Source organism: Lutjanus erythropterus, chromosome 14, assembly GCF_056507025.1.
Source record: "Lutjanus erythropterus isolate fLutEry1 chromosome 14, fLutEry1.hap2, whole genome shotgun sequence".
In the NCBI taxonomy this organism is placed as follows: domain Eukaryota; kingdom Metazoa; phylum Chordata; class Actinopteri; order Lutjaniformes; family Lutjanidae; genus Lutjanus; species Lutjanus erythropterus.
The window spans coordinates 24,903,607-24,927,442 of record NC_139330.1 but is presented as its reverse complement, the minus strand read 5'-3'; the positions used below and the strand labels follow the sequence as shown (position 1 = coordinate 24,927,442).

Here is a 23,836-nt window from a genome sequence, read left to right as displayed (position 1 = left end):
GGAGACAACAATATCTCTTGCAAAATACAGGAGTGGAATGATACAGCATTCAAATATAACGTTTCCAAATCACCAGGACTCCTTATTTCTCTGCTCAAGAGGGCAGTACGAGACAACAAGCCAATCACTATTTATTTCCAAACCACTTTAAACGACAGATGGTTTAGGCATGTTGGATGACGAAACTCATTTAATATTCATAAAACATGCAGGGGTTGTATTCATTTTAATGCCGCTAAGGTGATGATGGGGCTTCTACTGTGGAAAGATCCTCGCAAGTGCACAAATGATTCCCTTGAAGAAGGAACTACATGTTGTTTGACCTGACAGAGACAGTCATTGAAATCTAATCCAAGATTAGTTTCAGTGGGGACTTAACCTTGAAAACACTGTAAAAGAAGGGCACACCATGAAGTATTCAACACATCTTAACCATCTTACAACAAAGGAGTTCCTGTCAAAGCATTGTCTACCAACACAGACCTCATGACGCCAGCCAGTCTATTCTGTTAAATCAGATGTTATGTTTGTGCCACATTTAAATACTTCCCCTTATCAGAACATGCTCCTTTTCTTCTAACTGGTCTATGTTTTTGACCATTAAGCCTTTGTCTGGCAAGGGATTACAGCACTTTGAAAAGGAAGCTCTATTATTCATGGGCAGAATTTAAAAGGCCTCACCAAGGTTTGTGAGTGTGCGTTTTTGTGTGCGTGTGGTGCAGTGCAACGTCACAGCAGCCTGGTCTTATGTGAGTAATCGTGATGTGGGGAGGAAATGGATTGCTGGTCTCCATCACTCTTCTCTCTGCATTGTCACTGTTGTTTTTTCAGTCTCGTGTCTGAGGCCTGAATACAGTCATTAAAACTCAGAAAAACCACAGAGGGCTGACAAGTCAGAGCATACCATTTCAATAGCTTCCCGATTTGTCAACATTGTTTAATTACAGTTAGGTCTCCCAACAGCTACAGTGTGATGACTATGCCAAAAATGGGGCACTTAAATGCCAAGACACCAACCTGAAACTGCAACATCTCTGTGGTCTTTATGTCATTTCTCTTTCTCCCTCATTTCTTGACATCTCTCCATTATTGCTACCTCATAATGGCAAAAAATACCATGTCAATTTTTTCTCAATTAATCGATTAGTTAATTTGTCTATAAAATGTCAGAAAATAGTGACGAATGTCCATCAGTGTGTTACAAGGCCCATGGTGACGTCCTCAGATGTCTTGTTGTGTCAACAACCCACATATATGCAGCTTAGTGTCACAGAGGACAAAAACAGAGTTTTGACTTTTTTTTCTCAAAGTGATCAATCAAAATAGCTGGTAATAAATTTAATAGTTGACAAATAATAGATTAATAATTATTAATAGATATATCTATTATCATATATCACTGCAGCTGTACAAAAACAATTCAAATTTACAAATTATGCATCTCAAATCCAGGGTGGAGAAACGTCATACCAGTGTGCACTGTAATACAATACAGTGAACTGCATTTTCAGTACAAAGAAGCTGAGATCATCATCATCATAAGCTGGCCAATGACAAAGTGAGACTGGAAGTTCCCAGTTTAGGTTGTAACAGATGACAGTAAGAGAGGCAAAAATGGCAACTACAGTAGCAAGATCAGAGATAATAGTTATTGTCTAATACCAGCAAGTGGCCTTTTTGGTTCTTTAGCTCATCTAGGGACAACTGTAGGGATTGAAATTGGTGTTTCTGTTTGTCCCCATTCTGTCCTCTTTGGCCAGTTTCAGTAATCATTTATGAAGATGATAAAGCCATGGCACTCACAGTTCCTGTCGAAGGCGTCTGATCTTGGCCTTGGCATCTGCCAACTCCACAGAGAGGTGCTGTCGGCTTTCGGTCCTCCTCATACTGGGGGAGTCACCGGGAGACTGGGTCGGACAGGGAGCCAGGGGAGACAGCTGCACGCAGTCTCTCTCCTGGGTTAACTCCACTATAGTCTGTATGGAAAAAAAGAAAAAGAGAGCAGATTGTGAGATTTCTAGCTGCATAGATGAGCGTAAGAGGCCATTAATAGAACTCAGGCTGTGTGAGCCGAGCTTACATTTGACTCCGAAAAAGCCAGACTCAGGAAAAAACACTACAGAAAGTGTTAAAACAGGAATATAATGAATGAATCTGTATTTTGGGTAATCCATACAGAACAGCTGACAACTGTAAGAGGTAGTAATCAACAAACGGACCAGCATGGACTAGAAGAAAAAAAGGAGAACAGATTCAAGGATGCACCCAAAGCACCCAAAACTAGAACACAGGCATTAGGGCAAAAAGTACATCCACAGTCGCACACGCAGCCTATTTTGATCTAGTGCCCGTGACAGGAAATGGGATTTTAATTGAGAACGGCTGGACTACACCGTGATAATCTGGAGGCTATTAGAACCCCTAACACACACACACACACACACACACACACACACACACAAACACAGACATAAAGATCAGCTCTATCAGTCACGGGCATCTGCACCCTATGGGTTGGAAAACTCATTTAATGACGTATATACTTTTAGTAAAACACACCCACACACACCCTCTATCCACGAGACAGTTAACAGTTTCAACCCTTCCTTCCTGAGGCTGCTCTTTTGTGGTAACGGCAAAAAAAGGGAAAAGTTTCCACATAACCTTACTCAAAGTAGCCCATCATTTTCATTAGCAAAACTCTGTGGATGTTACCATTCTGTGAGCACATCTGCACACGAAATCCTCTCCCCATAGAAAGAGAACAGAACAAATCTTTCGAAGTTGTGCTCTGCTCTGTTTATGTTTGGTTTATTTTGCCTTGGTGATAAAAGGAAGGCTTCATGCAATTACCTCCAGCTGTGTGTCCCTCTCATCCACTAGGTGTTTGAGGTGGAAAGCCAGGTTTCTAGAGAGGCTGTCCAGGTCCTCAGGAGGCATTTCCCCACTTTCCAGCCACTGCAGGTCCACTACATTCTCCTGATTATGAGTCACCTAAAGTCACAAGCATTATATCACCAATAACATTTTGTCCCCTGATGCATTCAATCATTACTTTCCAAGGATGTGCAGGGGTTAAAAAAATCTTAATTCCAGTTTTGTTTTTATGGAGGAGAAATACCTCTTGGATGTGAGCTGCAATGGCAGCTTTGGTGTCGAAGTCTAGAGTCTGGATGCGCTCAATGTACTCTTCCTTCTTCTCACACTGTAAACAGAGGTGGCAGGGGGGTGGAAGAGAGTAGAAAAGATTATTGAAATGTTGAAGCTATGTGTGTTGGGGGTCAACTGAAGGTTAGTGGAGCAACACTGCAGAGACCAAGGCAGAAGCTGCTCCGACATTCAGGTTTCCAGGAAGCAGCAGTTTTACTTCTTTTACGTCTTCAAAGAAAATGTTATCGTCTGGATCCAACAAAGATAATTTTCCTCTCTTGCTGGCTGAAGATGAAATCAGAACAAGACTGTGCACTAGATGTAAGTTCTTTTTCACTGTGTGCTGATTTTCACTCAGCTCCAGGTCCTATTTTGGTGAATGCAAGCTTGAAGTAAACAGAATATTAATTCAGAGTTACTTGCATGAATGTAAATGGGGTGTCCTTTTGCTAAAACAATACAGTTGGTGAAAGGTCAATGCTCTTGTTTGAAATGCAGTGAGTAATAGCTGAATGGACCTTTGTCACAGGACAGGAAAGGTCTGTTGCTGCGCCATTCATTACACAGCATTAGCTGTATGATAGTTCTTTCATTTTATCAAAGGAAGCAAATGACTGTAGTCAGGGGAAGCTGAACCCAAATGGAGATTTCTTACAAAATAAGATGTCTGGCTTTGAAATTAAATTGTTATAAGATGGCCAATAAACGTAATGAACAAATCAGCAACTAGCTCAGTTGAGCACGTTCACAAAATAAGAAACATCATGGCATGGGATCATTCACAGCTGTAATAATCAGCTTGTTGACCACGGGCCAAATGTGGCCCCTGATTTATTAAGGTAGGGCAGATTTGTTCCTCTCGGCTAAACTGACATAAGTTACACAGAAGAGATAGATAATTCTGAGTCTATAATTATGTATTTCATATTAAAACAGCTGAATTATGCTCTTCATTCTTTCCTTGTTTATGGTTTATGTTTATTAGTCATTTTAACATTTCAGTGATTGCATAACGGTAGAGGTTCCATCTATGTTTAATGTTGTATAAACTCTTTCAAATGTACCCAAAGCATCGGTCAATCCTTGCACAAGGTTAACTTAGTTAAGAAGTCAAGTTAATAAGTCAGTTAATTTGACAATTTCAAAGACAGAGGAGTTAAAAGAAGAGAACAAAGATGGACCTTTTTGTTTATCTTGAAAATATTGTGGACCAATGCAGTGCTCCTATCCTCACTGAGATTTTATTCATAGGCATTTGAAAGTAATTTTATCTAAGATCATGAAATATCATGAATCACAGTTTGATTGCTGTCTGTTATGAACTTATTTTGTTGATGCTCCTTGAAACCTGAATTACAAACACATATGTGAAGGGTTTAAGTGTTTAAGTTGACTAAACTGTGCTCTTACCTGGACAGCACAGCCTAGTAGCAGCAACAACAGTTTCTTCATCTCATCCAGACCTTGCTCTAAAGGAAAAAAAGAACACAAAGACACCGTGTCAAGACTGCTGCAGCCAAACCACTTGAAGCATGTCTGCATAAGACATGAAAACAAAAGACAAATAACATTTTGCAATCATTCTAATTCTGTCTTGTTTTCTGTTTAGTCTAGTCTGACACGCTGTTCAACCAGATTTTGTGGTTTAAAGTGGTATAAAAATACCAGAACGTTGATGAATAAATTCTAATGATAGATATTTAACTGATAGTGGTGGAAACCTTCCCCTCAAGCACTTCACCACAAAGAGAGAGACGTGATGATTGATTGATGGTGGAAACTGATAATAACATTTGTAAAGCCATATTCTTTCCAGTCAGCTTTGTGACAAAACACTGTTTTTTTTTTTCCCCAATTAGAGCTATAAAGTTAATCTAGGTCATAGCAGGTATTTCCCAGACAGATGGGGTATTACTCAGGGTATTACTCACCAGCCCATTCTGGCACGTTTAAACTTATTTCCCTATAAAACAACAAATCAAGATTGAGTATGTTATGGTATGTTCAGGGGCAATATTTGGAAGAATCCTCTATCTATGCCACATATACATGAATAATCCAATTAACTCAATTCCTAGGTTGTTACATCCCCCCTGCCCCCCTATTAAAACCCCTTCCTCTGGTTACAGTGCCACAATGATTTCCACTGTGTAGTGAGCTGGCAGAATGAACTTTCAGTGCTCTTCCACATGTCAAGACATATTGTGAGAAACTGATGAAACCTACAAACAGCTGCTAGCAAGCTCAACAGGCCTGAGCTCATCTGTGGGATTTGGGAAGAGCAAACCAGGTGGTGTGTGTGTGTGTGTTATACTGACTAAGTGGTATGGTATATGCAAGTTGTGAGCATCTGTGTCTATGTCTATGCTGGGACTGTGTGTTTTCCTGTTTGGAGCAGGGTGTGTGTGTCTGTGTGTGTGATAAGCCAGCTCATCATGTGGCCCAGGGGGTAGTGAGTCCTAACACTGTCCGACTCTAATAATAATAAATCCAGATTAGTGGCCGCATGTTTTCTGTGTAGGGTGGTCTGTTTGCCTCTCGGTTTAATGAGCCAATCATCACAGCAGGACCAGCTAAATAGCAGGCAGAAAGACAATTATAATCTATGACCTTGCCCTTTGTAGGACTTCCCAAATTATTTAAAATAAAATCAAATTATATAATAAAACCACTTCTCACTAATTTAATTCCGAAAAAAAAAAAAAAAAATCCAAAAAAATGACTCAGCTGGAAGAAGGAACCTGATTGTCTGTGAAAAGCACCAGTTTAGAGAGCGACAAACAGTAGACCAAGAAGTTCCTTTGGGAAAACTCAGTGTGCCAAAACAGAGTGTGCCCTATTAACAGGATCTAGCCATCAATTTTACAGAATCCTCCACACAATCAAATCAATCTCCATTCTCTCATTCCTCTCAAATCAATAGAGACACTGCAAGACATAAGTCAATGCATTATTGAGCAAAAGAGACGTCCATGTGGTCATGATGTGGCAGGTTAAATCATCTTGTAAGTGGGAGACCAATATTATACTCATGACAATTAAAGTTCCAGTGTGTTAGATTTAGGGGGATCTAGTGGTAGAAGTAGAATACAGTACAATGTATAATCCCCTTAAAATAAGAATAATTTTCTTTACCTTAGAATGATCTGTTTATGTCTACAAATTGTGCAGCGCCTCTTACATTGAGTCTGCCATGTTTCTACAGTGATGCAGAATGAACAAATTAAACATTGGCACTACAGAGGGCCTTTCAGGTCATGTTGTACTTTTGGCCATGGCCCAATCAATGACTTCACAGCAGGTTATTTTGCCTTACAGCTGATGCAAAACTGAAGCTTTGCAGCAGCTGTTTTCCTCTGTCTGTGATTAATTCATTGTTGCTTCACTCATTAGGACTGGCTGATGTCTAGATATCATGGTATGGAAATTCTGCTGTAGTTGCATTTGTTCTGTACTGCTGCCAAGGAAAGAGGGTGAATTTTGTTTTCCTAAGTCTCAGGTAAACTTTCTAGCGGTTTGGTATTAGCGTACTCCAGAAGTGCCTGTCTAATGGCTGAGTAGCATGCTGCTGCAGAAATATAGCTTTACAACATGGCGACCTTCGTAGCAAAGGACCCAAACCTTTTGTAGATACTAGGGCTCATTGTAAGGTAACAAAAACAACTATTCTTATTTTGTCATTATACACTAATGAAAAAAATACTTATGAATATCATATTCCATTTCTGGTATTCTGCCAATAAACCCCCAAACATCTTACACACTAGATCTTTAAAGTCCATAACTGAATATTAGGGTTGATAATCGATTAATCGCTTCGAGTCATTTCTTAATGAAAAAAACATCCAAATTCTCTGATTTCAGCTTCTCAAATATGAGATTTTCTCTGACAGTAAACTGAATATCTATATGTTTTTGACATAAGAGATTTAAGGATGTCACTTTGGGCTTTGGAAAACAATGATCAACTTTTTTCACCATTTTCTGGCATTTTATAGAACAAAAAACTAATTGAATAATTCCTACAAATTAGTCGCAGTCCTACTTAACTGAGAGCTGAAAATGCTAACAAACGATTAATCATTAATAATAAAACACAAGACACGATTTTTTCAGATATTTTTTCTCATTTTAATTTCTTCTCTTCTTTTCCCTCTCTTTTCGCATTTTAAATTAACTTTTAAGTTTCCTTATTCAACAAATGGCTCAAAACAAATAGAAAACAAAACAATGTGAAATGAAGTGTAATTACTGCCATTTCTAGACCACATTTATACATTATTATATATATTTATATATACATTTTTAATCCCTTAAATTCTTAATGTTGATTATTTGATTAATGATTAACTATCAATACCCCAACTGAATATAGTTTTAATACAAACTATTTCTAGAAAATATGACCAACCAAGGACTTGTTATGGACAGTTATCTATTATGATAGTGAGCTACAAATGTCACTGTTAGTAAGTACTAAAAAAATGTTAAAATTCATAATCAACACCTGCATTCATGGCATATGAGGAAATATTAAGCATATGGAGAGAATATGGGTGAATTTGGGTCTAGAAAGGTGAGGATGGATAAAACTTAATTCTTTCAGCAGTGGGGCTTAATGCTGCTCTATTAGAGCCATATGAACCTATTCTAGTCAGGGAAGGGATTTAGCTCAGCAAATCTACTGGAGCAACGTAGGAAAGATAAGGGACCTCATAGGATAAATAATTTATACAGCTAGAGAGGGAGAACAAGAGGGAGAAACTGTAAGAGGGAAAGATGAAAGGAAACCAGACAAAAGAGGGAGAACACCACAGAGCAACACAAACACAAGGGAGGAATACAGAAACAGGGAACCAAAAGAGAGAAAGAGCAGGAGGAAGGCAAAGAGGCAAGGTTGAAAATAGAAATGAGAAATCTCCCTCCAGCAGCAGCAAGGAGGCTTCAAGGAGGCACTACCCGTCTCTCTGCAAGCCTCATCTTTGCTCTATCGCTCTCTGCTTCCCTTCTGACACACTCTCTTCATCCATGCAACACACATCCACCCATCCTTCCTTCCTTCCTTCAACATTGTTACAAATCAACTGTGCCTCCTGAGCGTTTGCGTTCACTCATCTCGGCTTCCTTTTTCACCTCTCTTCCTCCCTCCCTGCTCCATCCTCCTAGCAGGAAACAAGGGGTCGGACGGACAGTGACTAACCCGTCTTCCTGTCATACCATTGTTAATCTGTGTAAGAGGATGTGAGTATATAAAATGAAAAAAAAAGTGTGTGTGTGTGTGTGTGTGTGTGTGTGTGTGTGTGTGTGTGTGTGTGTGTGTGTGTGTGTGTGTGCGCATGTTCAATAAATTGATACAACCCTCTGCCATGATGAATAGACTCATTCAGGACCTGATGACTTGCATGACAGTGGCAAAACTGGTACAAGCAACCTGATATTGCTTTGACGACATGCCAGGTTGTATTCAGCCATCTCAGTGCAGCAGAGGACAGAGTTGGCTGAACCTTATTTCCAGATTATCTTAGGGCATTTGTGCTTTACAAGGCGAGAGAGTGTGTCAAGTGACATCGAAGACAGACAGCCTGGAGCTGAGGTCAGTGTCATGAGCATAGGCACATGACACTGACCTCAGCAACCCTTGCCTTTGGACAAGGAGCAATGAACTGGATAAAGTTGAGCATAGAAAAGAAAAATTAGACAATAAAACACTGGTCAAATTGGCATACTTTGCTGTTTATCTTCATTGTTTCATTCTCATAATCCAGTACTTCGTCATACACACACATTCTGTCTATACTATTCTTTCTTAGGAAGACACCAAAATAAGAGACAATAAACAAGCCAAACATTTGCCTGCACATGAAACCATGTCTAAAGGCACACTATGCAGGATTTTTCCCAATAACAACACATTAAAAGTCTCAATCATCACCTACAACCTACCAAAAGTGGGTGGCAGCACCTTCATCCATAGACACCCCTCCCTCCACCTTCTTAATCTCTCTATAGTTTGCTGTTCTCTCGACTCTTTACCAACCCCAAACACCGGTAATTAGGGCTGTATTGGGAAGTCTTACGTAGTCAGACCTCTCTCCATAGCACTTGAGAAAGGTCTGGTTCCACACGTGATCATTCTGCTATGGGGAAAAAAAAAGACACTCCGGCTTATTTTGTATTTCTCTAAACCTATCACAATCGTCTTGGGCGGTGCTAAGCCCAGGATGTAGCAATGGTGCCCCTGCAAAATAGTTTCAGGAGGGAACTTGTTTTGGTGGAGCTACTGTAAGCAAGCTGATATTTTGCTATTTTCACATCAAATTTTAGGAAAACTGTAATAGTATAAAGAACATAACACCACATGCATAAAATCAGAGTTAAAAGTTTACTTTGTAATGTGATCAGAAGAGTGAAGATAGATAACCACACTGCGATCAAGCAGTTGGGGGTTTCAACACAACATAAAATGAACTACTGCCACAAATCTTTGCATGTATGTCACAGCCTCACACACAGTCAAGCCCCTCATTCTATGTTTTCTGTCAGCTGCCAACAGTTGTCATTCCAGTTGTTGCTGCTGTTAAAATGATCTCCTCATTGAGGAGCACTTTCATCTAAAGCCCAGTTTTGATTCATGTTATCCTTAAGTTTGGTCATATTCATTCATAAAATGTATTTATATTTATAGCTATAAGATTTGTATGTGATAAATCTGTCAGCAGTGTTGTGTTTTCCTTTAATGAGAGAGAGGATATGATGTTTTTGTAGCAAACACTACACTACACACAGACTGAATTCATGCAATAATGATAAAATGAAAGCCAGCAAGAGACTTGAGTGATATCAGATATTTTGGTGAGAGCAACGCTGACAATCAAACACGTTTTGATGGGAGAGACACATGTTTACAGAAGATCAGACTAGATCTATGCTGAAAATGAACAGGCTTTAAGACAGACTAAACAAAGGAGCCACTGTCTGTGCATGTGTGCTTGTGCATGCCCGTGTGGACACTCACTGAACACTACTCGCATGCACAAGCGAGTACGTCTGTGTATCTCACTGTGCATGTATATATACAAGGCAGGCTAAGGTTAAGTCAGAGCCTGGGTGGGAGAGAGGGTACTACAGTACATTCCCACTGTTCACTGTTTTGAACACACCCCTCCCCCATCCACCGACTAAACGCACACACATGTGCGTGCACTCACACACATGCAGTCGCCCCCTGCCCCCTAATGAGAGCATAATAAAAGCCACATGGCCAATGACTTTCAGCTGGCAGCCACAGAGCCACAGAGCCAGACTCCACAGCCACCGCTGCTCCGACTGACTGAATGATTATCTGACAAGCTAGAGGGTAAAGGGCAAAAGAAACCCTGAGGAATGCAGTCTAATGCTTTCTGCCTGCTCTGGTCCACTAGCTCCGAGTTGCCCTCCACTCCTGTCTGGGTCAACTTCAGTATTCACTTAATATTCACCTCAGCCATGTGTAAGGCCATTGTGTAAAGCTGCAGATGAATGATTTTCAAGGTGCTGTACATACAGTAGATGTTCAGAAATGTACTGCTGTGAAATTAGCTGTGACATGAAATAATCCCTCATGGCTCCACTACACAATGACTAGACTGGTTTATTATAAGAAGCAGCACTGAAAGTAATTAATAAAAAGCCAAAAGAAAGGTGAGTTATTGTGTATGCTGCAGATGGTTGTGGTAACTGGACAAATATGTAGAATAAATAATCAAAAAAATTAATGGATCATGTAGCTCATTTGGCTTTGGTCTTAAATGATGAAAACTTGATTTTACTACTTTGGCAGGGTAGAAATAGATGGTTTTATTCCTAAAGGTTAAGTAACAACCAAGTTATCCTAGCATGGAACAGAAAACACACTGGCATCATACAACTGTGTGTGTGTGCTCACTGCAGCTTTATTGTTCATTTATTTACTTTCATGTCTGTGGGGGCGTATGGAGATTAAAGAGGTACCCATGACCATTGAAAAGTGATGAAAACCCCAAAACGACAACAATGGCTGTGGTGAAAGTGTGATAAAAGCAGTTGAGGGAGGACAGGGATTTAGGAGCCATTTCATCGGCTTAAAAAGGTAAAGATATTCTTCAACAGGCGCTGTCAGCTGAGCCTGGAAACAATTCACTTTGAAGAGCTGATGATTACATTTACAGAGATGTACACAAAACCTATGAATATTTGTATAGACAACTTTTTCCAAAATTAAAAACAACCAATCCAATCACATCGTAGCAGTTTTAGCAAAGGTTTGCAGTGGGTGTTTTTTGTGCCAATAACTGATGTACAACAGCTTGGAGGCAAACATTTTTTCTTCACAAAGTTCTCATTTTACCCACAAAACATTTAATTTCCACAGCCACGTCTCCATGATCTTAAATGATGGCCCACTCTATCTTCACTCCTCTGTGGCTTCATTAAGGTCACAGTAGAATATCAAGTAGCACTTGGGGTTGCAGAGGTCAAGCTGCTTGAAAATGTTTTCATGAATCAGGAATCATTTGACACTACACTACTGTTGCTTTAAGGCGGCTCAGACACATCAAATAGCACGGCTGGGTTCAGAAGGTCAACACTTTGCCGCAAAATAATCAAATGAATTTAACACTTCAGGTACTAGAAGTTTACAGAGTCTTTTTCATTAAGCCATGTCAGGGAAGCTTCACGTTGTGGTTTTCTTTCAACTGTTCTTGTAAAAGACCTTGTGATGCTATCAAGTGCTGTAAACAGTGGTTTATATTCAGACTCGACATCACTGGAGAGAACATTGGACCAATCAATTCGACAAATGGAAGAGGTATAATTATGCTAATACTGTTCAGCTGAAATATGATTATTTCATCTTTTCTAGTGGGTTTTTGGGTCATAAAAGTTGTATTATGAGCAGATGAACCAGCACTTGGGTCTATTCGTGAAAACAAAGTAGTTGTGTCTGTGTGGTTTAATTTACTCTATTTGGTCCCTCAATTATCTGACTCATATTAAGGGCATCTATAATGTCTTAAAGCTACTTGCTGCATGTTTTGCTTCCCTAACATATGTTTAAGTCACCCATTAGACTTATCTCCTAATTCCAATCACATTCTTTGACAATGGTATATGTGTATTCATAAAATGTGCTATCAGAAGATGGTGGTCTGTACAGGGCCATTGAGCTGTTTCACTATATAAGACTGCACTTAAAATATTCTTTAACATAAATCAACAATCTATCCCCCTGGACAGACTGTAGCCATGGGTGTTAGAGGCCTTTAACCATGTCTCAGTGAAACACATGAAGTCAAGGTTAGAATGTATTATGGAAATACTTGTGACTTCTTAAAAACAATACTTTGAATATTTAAGTCTCCATATACAAGTTCTTTATTGGATTATATTAATGTGAGCAAAATTATTTCGGTTTTGTCCTTGAAACCAACCGATTAATCTTTCCATTTCTCATCACTTCAACAGTAACATCAGTACTTTCTCCTTAATTCTGCAATCATGTCCAATTTTTAATGGTATGGTTATGAATGACAGTCAAATAGATAGCTTGTTATTAAGCACATGCAGAAACAAAGAAATTAAGGAAAATTAAATGTAAAAAAATACTAAAGCAACAAATAATAAAAACAGCTCTACTGCTGCTTCCTAATTAAGTGACAAAAGCACTGCAAGATTGCATGTGTCCTCCTTGTGAACTGAATGCACATCTGCTGCCCCTGTGACTCACCTAGAGGAATGTCTTACAGCAGGTATGAATCATTTTTTGTTTTGATTACGTTTAGAGGCCAAGAGCACTCAAATTCAAAGCCTCACAACATTACTCAACGTACTAGTCTGTATAATAATGTGGTTATATTGTTAAGTGTATTGACACTTACCAGACAGAGGGTTCCGGCCCAGTACCAGCACGTTTGGCAAAGGCATCATCACCAGCTGCTGGAGAGTCTCCTGTACAAAGAAACAAAACATATTTAGCATTTTAAAAAATTCTGAATATGAAAATGAAGAGATGCAATTTTGTTTCCGACCAAGTCCAAACAACTTGATTTAATTATTCAAAAGGAGTTAATGAGCGTTGGATTTTGTCACTAGAGCATAAGCTACGAGAGAAGAGGATTCTGGTGCACATTCCTACTTGACAGTAAGAATGAAATACTATAACAACAATCCTCAGGGTTTTAACATTGTGAAGGGCTGAAGAAGACAGTATTTTCCAATATCTCCCATCAAAAACTGTAATAGTGGCAGGTCTGAAGTATAAGCTTTAACAGTGTGACAGTGTGGGCAAGGCTTAGACTTAAAACGGTTACCAAAATTCAGCAAATATCAGCAAAATGAACAGTATTGGACAAGAGTGATGGTCTCATGTGCATTGGTGATAATAGCACGTGTGTGTGTGTGTGTGTGTGTGTGTGTGTGTGTGTGTGTGTGTGTGTGTGTGTGTGTGTGTGTGTGTGTGTGTGTGTGTGTGTGTGTGCGCATGTGTGAGATGATGCATGTGACAGTAGTATTTATGTGGGCTAAATTGCTGGTGTGGGTTTTGCTGCAGGCACCCCTCCATTCACATGTCAATCATCAAAACCAAAATGAAACCATAAGCTCCAGTTTACAACACTCATGCAGACACATGTACAGAAACGTACATGTACACACAAACATACAGACATACAGCTGGTAAAGGATGGGCAGAGGCAGAACTTAATTGGTGTTTATGTTTTATCATCAAATTATGGGCACTGCACTAAAGCACAAACAAGCTACCAGCAACAACAAATTACTGACATTAATTTTTTACATAATGATATTGACTAATTTTTGCCCTAGCTAACATGATCCATGATGTATTCCAAAAAACTCAAAATTTCTCAAAATTTCACATGCAGACTATGACTCATCAACAACCTGCCACAATATTTTCAGAGTCCTAACCTTTAGATCAGTATAAACCAAGTCCAAACCACAGTTGTGTTGAAAAGGAAGGCAGATTTCTTTAAGCAGACGGGACGTGAAGGTCAGCTAACTTGAATATTTCATGTCTGCCTTAACTGCAGAGAGCAGTTTGAACTCATCTGACCTGATGGCTCCACTATTCTATGCAGGTTATTGCTGATGTCATGACAAAAGAGGCTTATATAAGTAAGGGGTTTGGAGAAGCCCCCAACCTCCCACTGTAACCATCTGTTCTATACATATTACATTACCTCATTGTGGAGGTGAAGGGGGGCAGGAAATCTGGCCTTTTTTCCTTGGTTAAAAATAGAACCACATCTGTGCTGCTTTCAGGCGTTTTCAAAATAATCAAGCAACTACGTTGACCAAGGCCTGATAAATTTAAAACTGTATATCACAGCTATTGCTGATGGCAAGTCAGAGGTACTAAGTAGGATATTCGTGTGTGTCATACACTTATCTGAGAGCAGTACATCATCTTTCTCACTAATCTGTGGAAAAATGCAGAGCTGTTCTTGTTTGAGATTTAGCACCTAAGCTTGAATGTATAAGCTTCTGTCTCCAACAGCCCTTAACCCAGTAATTACTACCCTGTGGTCAATATTGCCATATTGATGTATCAATGAAAATGTTTGAAAATGTTTTCTAGAAGAAGAAGGTATAAGTGTCATTGTTTCACCATGTCAAGAGAAATTTACAGTACAGTTGCAAACAACTTCAGCGATATCCTCTTTATCAGAGCCTGCAGCAGAGGCAAGTGATACCTGTGGTCGTATAAAACTTTGTTGACTGTTTGATTTGATGCAGAGGCAGAAAAAAAACATGGGTTTACAGGGGTGGTAGATTTCCAGTGCATCACTCACATCTGGTTTCAAGCAGATAGTGGCACAAAATCTGACAGACAAAAAAAAGGAGCTGCGTTGATGATGGTGGGTCCATTTTTACAGTTCAACCATGAGGTGGGATTCAGGAAATGTGTGTGGAAACGCACTTGTTTTCATTTCAACACACAGGTGACTGACTTGAATAAATTATTTTCAAATAAGAAATAAATTTACTTTTGTAGGTGTTGACTCAGTGTACTCAAGATGAGACCAAAATCATATGGGACAGATGCACGTTTTAAGCTCACAGAGAAGCTTCTGTGACCTGAGGTGAAGGTTAAAGTTTAGTTCTCTCTGATGGTCAGTCACAGTCATTAGGTTAGGAGCCTGTGGTTGTCATGGTTTTCTGTCAGTGGTGATATTGAGCACTGACCCCAACTGCCCTGTCTGTCTATCTCTGTTTACACTGGTGTATGGGGCAGGGGTTATGATATGTTATGATTGTATCTTTAATAGCCAACCATTTCTAAACCTATATGACAGAAAATTAATGAGAATATTACCTTTTCAGATATGTAACTAAGAGCTTGTACTCAGAGTGGATTACTTTGGTCTCAGTCTTTAACCAGACATATCTGCTCCACTAATAAATAGGGCTGAGTATTGTTTTTTCCAATATCTGTGCTAAAATGATACCAGTGCCTGAAGCGATATTTTACAACAATAAGCACAAAATTACGGTCAATGACATTAAAGAAGTTTTTTTTTTTCATTGCAAAGGCAAATTTGAACTTGAAACAATATATTAACTGTCAACTATGGTATGAAAAAATCATGTCACAATTATAGTGATCACAGTTATAAATTTTATCAAGGTGTTGGTAAAATGTGCTGAAAATAAAGTGAAATAATTTGACTAAGTTTCGTATTGAAATTCTCTCAATGATTTGAAATCACAAAGGATATGATGCCATTTCAGTGTTTTCAGTGACACAAAACAAACCCATGTTGCTGCTGTACCTGCTTCTGGGAGCAGTTCCTAACTTTGGTTAATGCCGGACAGTATTTACCAAAAGTTTTTCAAAATGCTGTAAAAAACAGTAATACTATACATCTGGAATTTTATTGCAATTAATCATGACACCAATTATCGTTTCATCGCGACTGCCAACTGTTTAACAAATTCACATAAATAAAACTGGACCCAGGGTACCTGCCAGGGCCATGAAGACAGTGTGCTGCCATTATGTTAACTAGTGATTTTGTGCAGTGACGCTTCTGTTGCCTGTAACATCCACACCTGAAGCCGAAATTTGTGTTGTGATTCAGGCCCGTAGATACTGTTGGTATAGAAATCAATACCATATCGGTAACAGGATTCAATACCCAACTCTACAAGTAAAGCAACTTAAAACCAACCAAATGTTTTATAAAAGCAGAGACATCAGCAAATATGGTAAAGGCAAAAACAACACTGATGATAATGTAATATTTTATGACCCTGATACTAATGATGACTAATACCAGGCAGTTCCAGTCAGAAATGACCAACAGCCATGATGTCTGAAGACTGAGACAGATTGACTCAACAAGCATCAGACAGAATGATCAGCATAGCTCAGACAGCCACAGTTGGTGTCTCACAGAGAGGCATTTGGTGTGCCTGACAGCCAATCCACCATGCACAACTCATGACAGTTGCTTTGGGCAAAATCAGCCAGGGCTTGAAAAGGGCAAAGAAACAAAATCTGCATCATCTAAGAAAAATATGAAGCCTAGAGTCACCCTAATATCTAAAATGTTAAGATGACTTGTGTCTTTAATCTGTTTCAAGGAGAAACATTTCTTTGATAATAAATAAGGAGTGTATTTGTACATATCTTGGAGGCTCGTGGTTGTTTGTACAGATCTTCCAGGCTTGCTCAAACTGATAATTGTGCTATTAGTTTTGCAGAAAATGATAAGTCACTACAGGGAGGAGAATGCCAACTGGATCTTCAGTTTGGTAACAACACACAAACACAGGTTTTTTTCCTTCTCTTCAACCACCTGTCTCACTTACGACCACTGCTTCCCATCAACACATGCTCACACCTGTCCCCATCAATGGCAGCATGTGTTTGCTGTGCAAGCACAACATTTCAGGCTGTGCTCTTTTTAGTCAGTCAGTCTTTTGTTCTTTTAATACCACCTAAACATAATGTAGTGCAAGACATTTTATCGCTGTAAGTTCACACTGCAAGGGATTCAAGTATTTATCTTTTACTGTATAAAAGTGCAGGGCAAAATTACAGTAACAGCTTAGCTCCAGTGCAGGTATCACTTTTTACACAAACACAGGCACTGTACCTCATGCACTCTTGTTCCAGTCCCAAATGATTAACTGACTTCCCCTCTTTCAAGTTAAAAAGCATGCAAAGAAATTATTTGTATTGTGCATAGTCAAGAGCTTAGTATAATACTATGCCTATTCAGCACCACTTTTCCTTCAGTTCCTTCCCTTCTTAAGGGTCCATTGAAATGCTCTTGTTAATCTGTGTTTCTCTGATCTGTCCAGGTGTTAGCTTGGAGCTTTCTAAAAAAATTCTACAGCATGAGAATCTAATGCCTTTTCTCTCATTTTAAATCTGTATTCTGTATCTGTACTGTAACACTACAGGACTAATGTAGACTAGATGCTTGATGCCCAGTGCTAACACCACTGTGTGTTTCCTACAGAGCAAGGCATTGTCACTGCTTCATCTCTACCACATAATGTGACAGAGTGGTGTGCAGCACAACGTCTATGTTTTATGCCATATGGAGAGGGAAATGAAAGCATCAGTTAAATGGATATTTGGATTATTTAACGTGCAGTTGTACGAGGCACTTATCGATAATCAGTGTATTACCTACAATAGATGTCGGCTTGTCCCCAGTTAGAAGAAGCAGTGTACTATATGCTACTCGGTTAAGAATATTTTCACTGCTTTACTTAGCCGTCAGACAGGCAACCAGTAACAAACTAACAGATTGAGACAGCAGTAGATCAGCAACTACCATGCTCTGTGATGTGAAATTACTGATACAACCTAGGGAGCTTAGTTGGTCAGAGCGATATTTGGTTTATATAACATCTGTTTTCCTGTTGGGGAAGGCTGTCTGATTGCAAGGTACGTGGGTGAAAATATTACAACCCTAAAGCACACTTACAACAATAGTGATTTTTTTAGATGGACTTTTTTGAGGGGATAAGTATGACTGCATATGGAGACCAATCCAAAGCAACGGCTACAAACTACAGCATACAAGTCCAACAAATATTATTTGATGAAATGGATGTATGGATGTAATACTAAAACAGCACCTTTAGTAAGTTGCCAGTCAAATATGTGTGTGTATATAAATGACTATTTTTGAAAGATGCGGGTAATAACACGCTTTGAGGATTTGCTGCAGGCTAATAAAGCTAAACTACAGCACACTAATATGCCTCTTGGATTAGCTGGCAAAGGCTTAGCTTTCATCCATAAAACATGATGGACACTGCAGGAGGAAGACCAGCCGCACACTGATCATGTCACGGCGATGTGCTACAGACGCTGACAGGCATGCACATGCATACACACACTCACACAGCTTTCAAATGGAAGCTTTCCCCGCCTCACTATAGCTGTGACAGCAGAAACGTCCTTGGCTCAGTCAGTATGCCGCTGTCCAATATTCACTATCAAATCATACCCAGTGCACACATGGGGAATGGGAAATAGTCATTTGAATGTTCAAAAAAGACAATATTCACATAGAGAGGGAGTGAGTGATGAGGATGAAAATTGGTGGGGTTGAAGGAAGGAAAAAAGACAAATAGAGAGGGAGAGGGAAGGTGGTGAGAAAGAGAGAGAGATGCAGCTTTGATTTCATCGCTTCTCACTCCAGGCACGCATGATTGAGCTGCCTCCTCCTCTCTTCAACAACCCCCCAATCCCCCCTACCCTGACAATATATTGCTGTATTATTGATTTCAGCAGGATTCACAGATCCTCAACACCGTCTCTTCTTGCATCCCATAGAGACATTTAGACAGACTGAATGAATGAAGAGTCTGTTAAAAGGAAGCTGGTCAAACAATGGAATTTACTCAATCTATATATTTTGTCTGCATACAGGCTGTGTGCAAAGAGATGGATTATTAACCATGAACCTTTATGCATTAGTGAGCAGAATAGGGCTGTGTGATATGGTAAAAAATAAAAAAGTAATTTTGCAATTATTTTGACTAAAATTGCAATGGCAATATGCAATTGGATTAGTGGGAATGATCATTTCTGCATTACAGTTTTCATTTTTACTGGACAAAAAAAAAGACTAAACTTGTGATGATTGTTCCAAACAATAAAATCTTCAAGGCTGCAACTAACAATTATTTCATTATCAATTAATCTGCAGATTATTTCCACAAAATCATCACTTAATCAATAGAAGTCTATAAAATGTCCAGAAAATGATGAAAAATGCTCATCACTCAGGCTCATCATCACAATGCACATCATTTCCTCAGCCCAAAGTGACATCTTCAAATTGCATCTTTTGTCCAACCAACAGTCCAAAACCTAAAGACTCTTTATTTAATATTATAAATGATGAAGCAAAGCAGTAAATCATTACATTTAAGATGCTGGAACCAGCAAATGACTGAGAGTGAGACTGTCATTTTTGCTTGAAAAATGACTGAAACAATTAGTCGATTATCAGAACAATTGACAACTAATTTTCTCTTGATTGACTAATCAATTAATCAAACTAATCATTGCAGCCCTACTTCTGGAAAGTTAATTTCAATTCAAACATATGCAAAAGTTATACTGTAGAATATGCTGGAGTAGGGCTCGGCAATATAGCGATACTATATCATATCGTGGTAGGACTAGATATAGTGATAGATTTTGAATATCAATAAGTCTTTTCCTGGTTTTAATGGCTGCATTAAAGTGTTGTCATTTTCTGTCTGTTTTTTTTTACCCACTTAGCCATTATATCCACATTACTGAGGATTATTTAACAAAAATCGTGTTGTGTTTATATTTTGGAGTACACACCATGTTGTCAGTCACAAACTGCATGATCAATAATTATCAATATCAGCCGATATTACAGTTTATTATCATGATAGTTTTTTCTGCTATTGATAGTTTTTTCTGCTATATCATCCAGGTCTATGTTGAAGAGAAAATTGTGGATGCAGGCATATAAAATCTAATGGATTCTGAGCTCTGCATCCGGCTCTATTGTCTCAAGCTAAATGTGGATTGAATGAATGTCTGCTGACAATAGAGATAATATTCTGCTGATCTGCAAGTAGCCTGCTAGATGAGGCTCTCACACACACACACACTGCTGCAAATGCAATACATGGTCATGGGCCACGCTAAGAAAAAAAGGTGCATGTGCTCCTACAGTAGGTATGCCTGCATGTGTATAAGTTTGTGTTAAAGTGCCAGCTTATAAGGTTATAAGGCTGCTGTGTTTCTGTCCGACAGGAGCCCCGTCTGTTAAACTAGCCCTCCCCAGGACACACACACACACACACACACACACACACACACACACACACACACACACACACACACACACACACACACACCTCCCTAACTCCTCCCCATCCATCCAACCAAGTGCAAGTTCCGCTACCGGCATAGCTTTAACAGGGGACTAATTGTACTGCTACTGAGTGTCTGCGTGTCTGCGTGTGTGTGTGCATGCGTGCGTGCGTACATGTGCGTACAAATGCTGCCTGAACCCTGAGAGCCTGAATCACACCCATTCTGCAGACACGGAGCGTTACCATGGAAACGAGGAGATGGGTTTATTCTCCCCATGCTTGCGAGTCTGACACACATAATACAGCACATGTAGAAAGGCACATGCGCACACACACGTACACACACATAAGCCCTCTCCTGGGTAAGGCACTGCGGACTTCTCTCCTGCTGAAAAATTGCAGAGATTATGAACTTGAAAAGGTTATTACCACCAACAATGGGAGGGAGCATGCTTCCTCTTTCTCTCACACTGAACACACAAACACACAGAAACCACTTAACACCAGATCTCAATAACATCCCCATGAACTGAATCAATGCAAAGAATACCTCTCCTGCCGTTCAGCACTGTAATAGACCCATTAGAACACAAAAGGGGTTTTGCGCACTGCAGTTCAAGGAGCGGAGCAACATCCCTCCAGTAGCTTATTGGATGGATGACTAAAGGCTTTCCTCCAGCACTGTTTTCCCTCTTATTCAGACTCAGGGACTAGCATTATAACAGGTGAAAAAAATGGTGATCTCAAAGGTGATTGTCTACCAATGCAAGCAGGCCAAAAGCAGCCAAATTAGACTTTAAGGTAACATCAAGGGTAACTCAATGTTTATAAAGCTAATCTCTAATCATTTGTGCAAAGAAGATGAAAAAGAATAGCCTTAATGACTATGTTAAATCCTCTTCAACTGAGTGAGTCATTATTGTTTAATTACTTCTTGGAACTCTTAACAGATCAAACAAATTTGGTCATTCATCTTTTTTCTTTTGAAAAAAATGATAGTAAAGACTAAAAAAGAAGAGCTTTTAACTTAAAAAAAGAATGAATTATGGAGAATTAATGATGACCCTGCGCAAGCTGTACTTCTAATCATCACATATTTCCAGCTTATGTGCACATTTTATTAAAAAAATAAGTGTAATAAATACAACAGCTTGTTGAACAACTAATTAATTTAACTGACCTGACCAAAAAAACTCAACAGTTGCTCTTGCCTCAACAGTAAACTCCACCAAAAAGAACAGCAGTTGGGGTCTACTGTCAGCCAGATGGACAGATCATCTCTTACATGAGGAGGAGGAGAGAACGAGCCATTAGTACCCTGTTTCTTTTGTTCTCTGGCGTTATCTATCAGCCAGAGTGCTTTTTACAACAGAGCCCTGAGGCTCAAACGAGTGGACTGGCTGATCCTGCTGCTCGTCTCAAAGGTGGAGGCAGGTGGGCTGGGGAAGCCTGACCCCTCTACCCTCCCACCCATCATCACCCCAGGGCTCTGATTCACACTGGCTGGAAAAGTTCACACAATCACACACATCATTCTACGCAAATTAAGTCAATGCAACTATTGGTCTCTTTAAGGAGTCATTCACATGAGGTTTGATGGCCTCTGTTGATTGCTCTTACAACTCTAATGTACTGTTTTCAATTCAGTTTAATTTGCAGAATAGCTTTGTAGTGCCAAGCCTGCAGAGCAACTGTGATAGTTGGTTTCTTGCAATTAAAGTAAATGTGTGTACTTGCTACAATCTGGACGTTTGGATGTTACAATAAGAAGTGGTCTTTTTAACTTTCTATTTACTGGGCCTCATTCCAAATTTGACTTTTTATTCACATTTTAGATTATAAAAAAGGTGCCTCTGCAGAAAGAATACAGAATAAATACCTTCAAACCACTTCAGATTTTATATTTAAATGTATGGATTTATTTTTTTTTAAGCACAGAGCAATGACTCCTGCAGACATGACCCACATGCTATAGTTCAGTGATAGAAAACAAGAACCCAGCTTCTAGCTTCCCCTTAATACAGCAAGTCTGCCAGTGCCTACAAATAGCTCCCTTTTAGCATATGGGAACCTACGCCACATCATAACCACTGTAAATTCCCCATCACATGTACTTTACTTGGCACGCGCGCAAAGACACTAAATAAGGGTTTGCAGAATGTATGCACACGTACAGGGACAGTGTGTTATTTTGGTAAGCCAACAGTCAGTTCCCACTTGAGGCCGTGATTACATGATGTGATTGGTGAGAAGTTCTGGGTGTAAACGGGAACACTACTCGGCACAAAGGCCTTGAAAGCTCAAAAACAGTGGGGACGTCTGTGTACAAATATGTGTCAGTGAGTGTTGTTGTAAGCGCCTAACTAGAAAGCTGGTGGCAATAAATGACACTTGGATGTCATTTACTAGAATAACTCCACCTGTTGTTTGTGATCAGAAACAGTGTGAGAATCATATCAATGATAGGATAATGCAAGAAGAAAGACCTGTTTAGCTTTGAGTATGATATATCAATTTTACTTGAACTGGATGTGTTACTGATTTTCCCTGTGCTGAAGCAAACTGTACACTTGTAAGTATTAACTTTTAGCAGTACTGCACAATTAAAGGAGAAATATGTAAGACCCTAGCATTCAAAAATGAGTACTGCAGCCCAAACAGTTGGAGCCATAGACTATATATTAAATAGGTTGAATCCCCATTTAATAAATAATAAATTATTAAGTTGTTTCCCCTTATCACATCATCCCCAGACTCAAAGCTGCAGTTGTCTGCAGGCTGCAGGGATAGTGAACCTGCACAAGCACAAGAAAGGTGCATCATTATTTTGACAATGACAAGCAACGAGTCCTACACTGTAATTTGATCATCTGCGTACAACTCTGTCAATGTAAAGCTAAGTCTATTACCCCGAAAAACCAAAGCCCACTGCTCTGATCCACTGTTGGAGTTCAGTAACTGCCTGCCTTACTGTCTGCCAGACTCCATTGCTCAATTTAATTGTGATAAACATCTACTCCTTCTAAAAGATTATTAAGGGTTTCTTACAACTCGTAAACAGACACCAACTCATTCGGCGAACATTGAGCATTAATTTTAACTAACAAACAGGCAAATCAAAACAGACGTTCCAGACTGAGATGAAAATTTCAAAGGAGAACATGCTAGCTGTCCCATTGTTGTCAGAGAAGCAGGAATTTCATGGTCCTTTTATGATGTAGTAGAGAAAATATATTACATATTTCTACATCTATTTCTCTTCTTTTTGAATGAACATCAATCTAATCCACATCTGAACAGAATTTTATTACCTTAC

General features: G+C 39.3%; 1 protein-coding gene across 4 annotated transcripts in view; it reads right to left on the bottom strand.

The window, feature by feature from the left end:
* Window positions 1–23,836, bottom strand: part of ccdc88ab (coiled-coil and HOOK domain protein 88ab) — a 73,286-nt gene that overhangs the window by 30,154 nt on the left and 19,296 nt on the right. For all 4 annotated transcript variants that reach the window (XM_084735243.1, XM_084735246.1, XM_084735245.1 and 1 more), the window contains exons 4-8: window positions 13,047–13,116; window positions 4,561–4,619; window positions 3,122–3,205; window positions 2,854–2,994; window positions 1,804–1,976 (exon numbers count right to left, since the gene is read on the bottom strand). In XM_084735243.1, coding sequence (XP_084591369.1) covers window positions 1,804–1,976; window positions 2,854–2,994; window positions 3,122–3,205; window positions 4,561–4,619; window positions 13,047–13,116 — 527 coding nt within the window. The remainder of the gene's footprint in view (window positions 1–1,803; window positions 1,977–2,853; window positions 2,995–3,121; window positions 3,206–4,560; window positions 4,620–13,046; window positions 13,117–23,836) is intronic.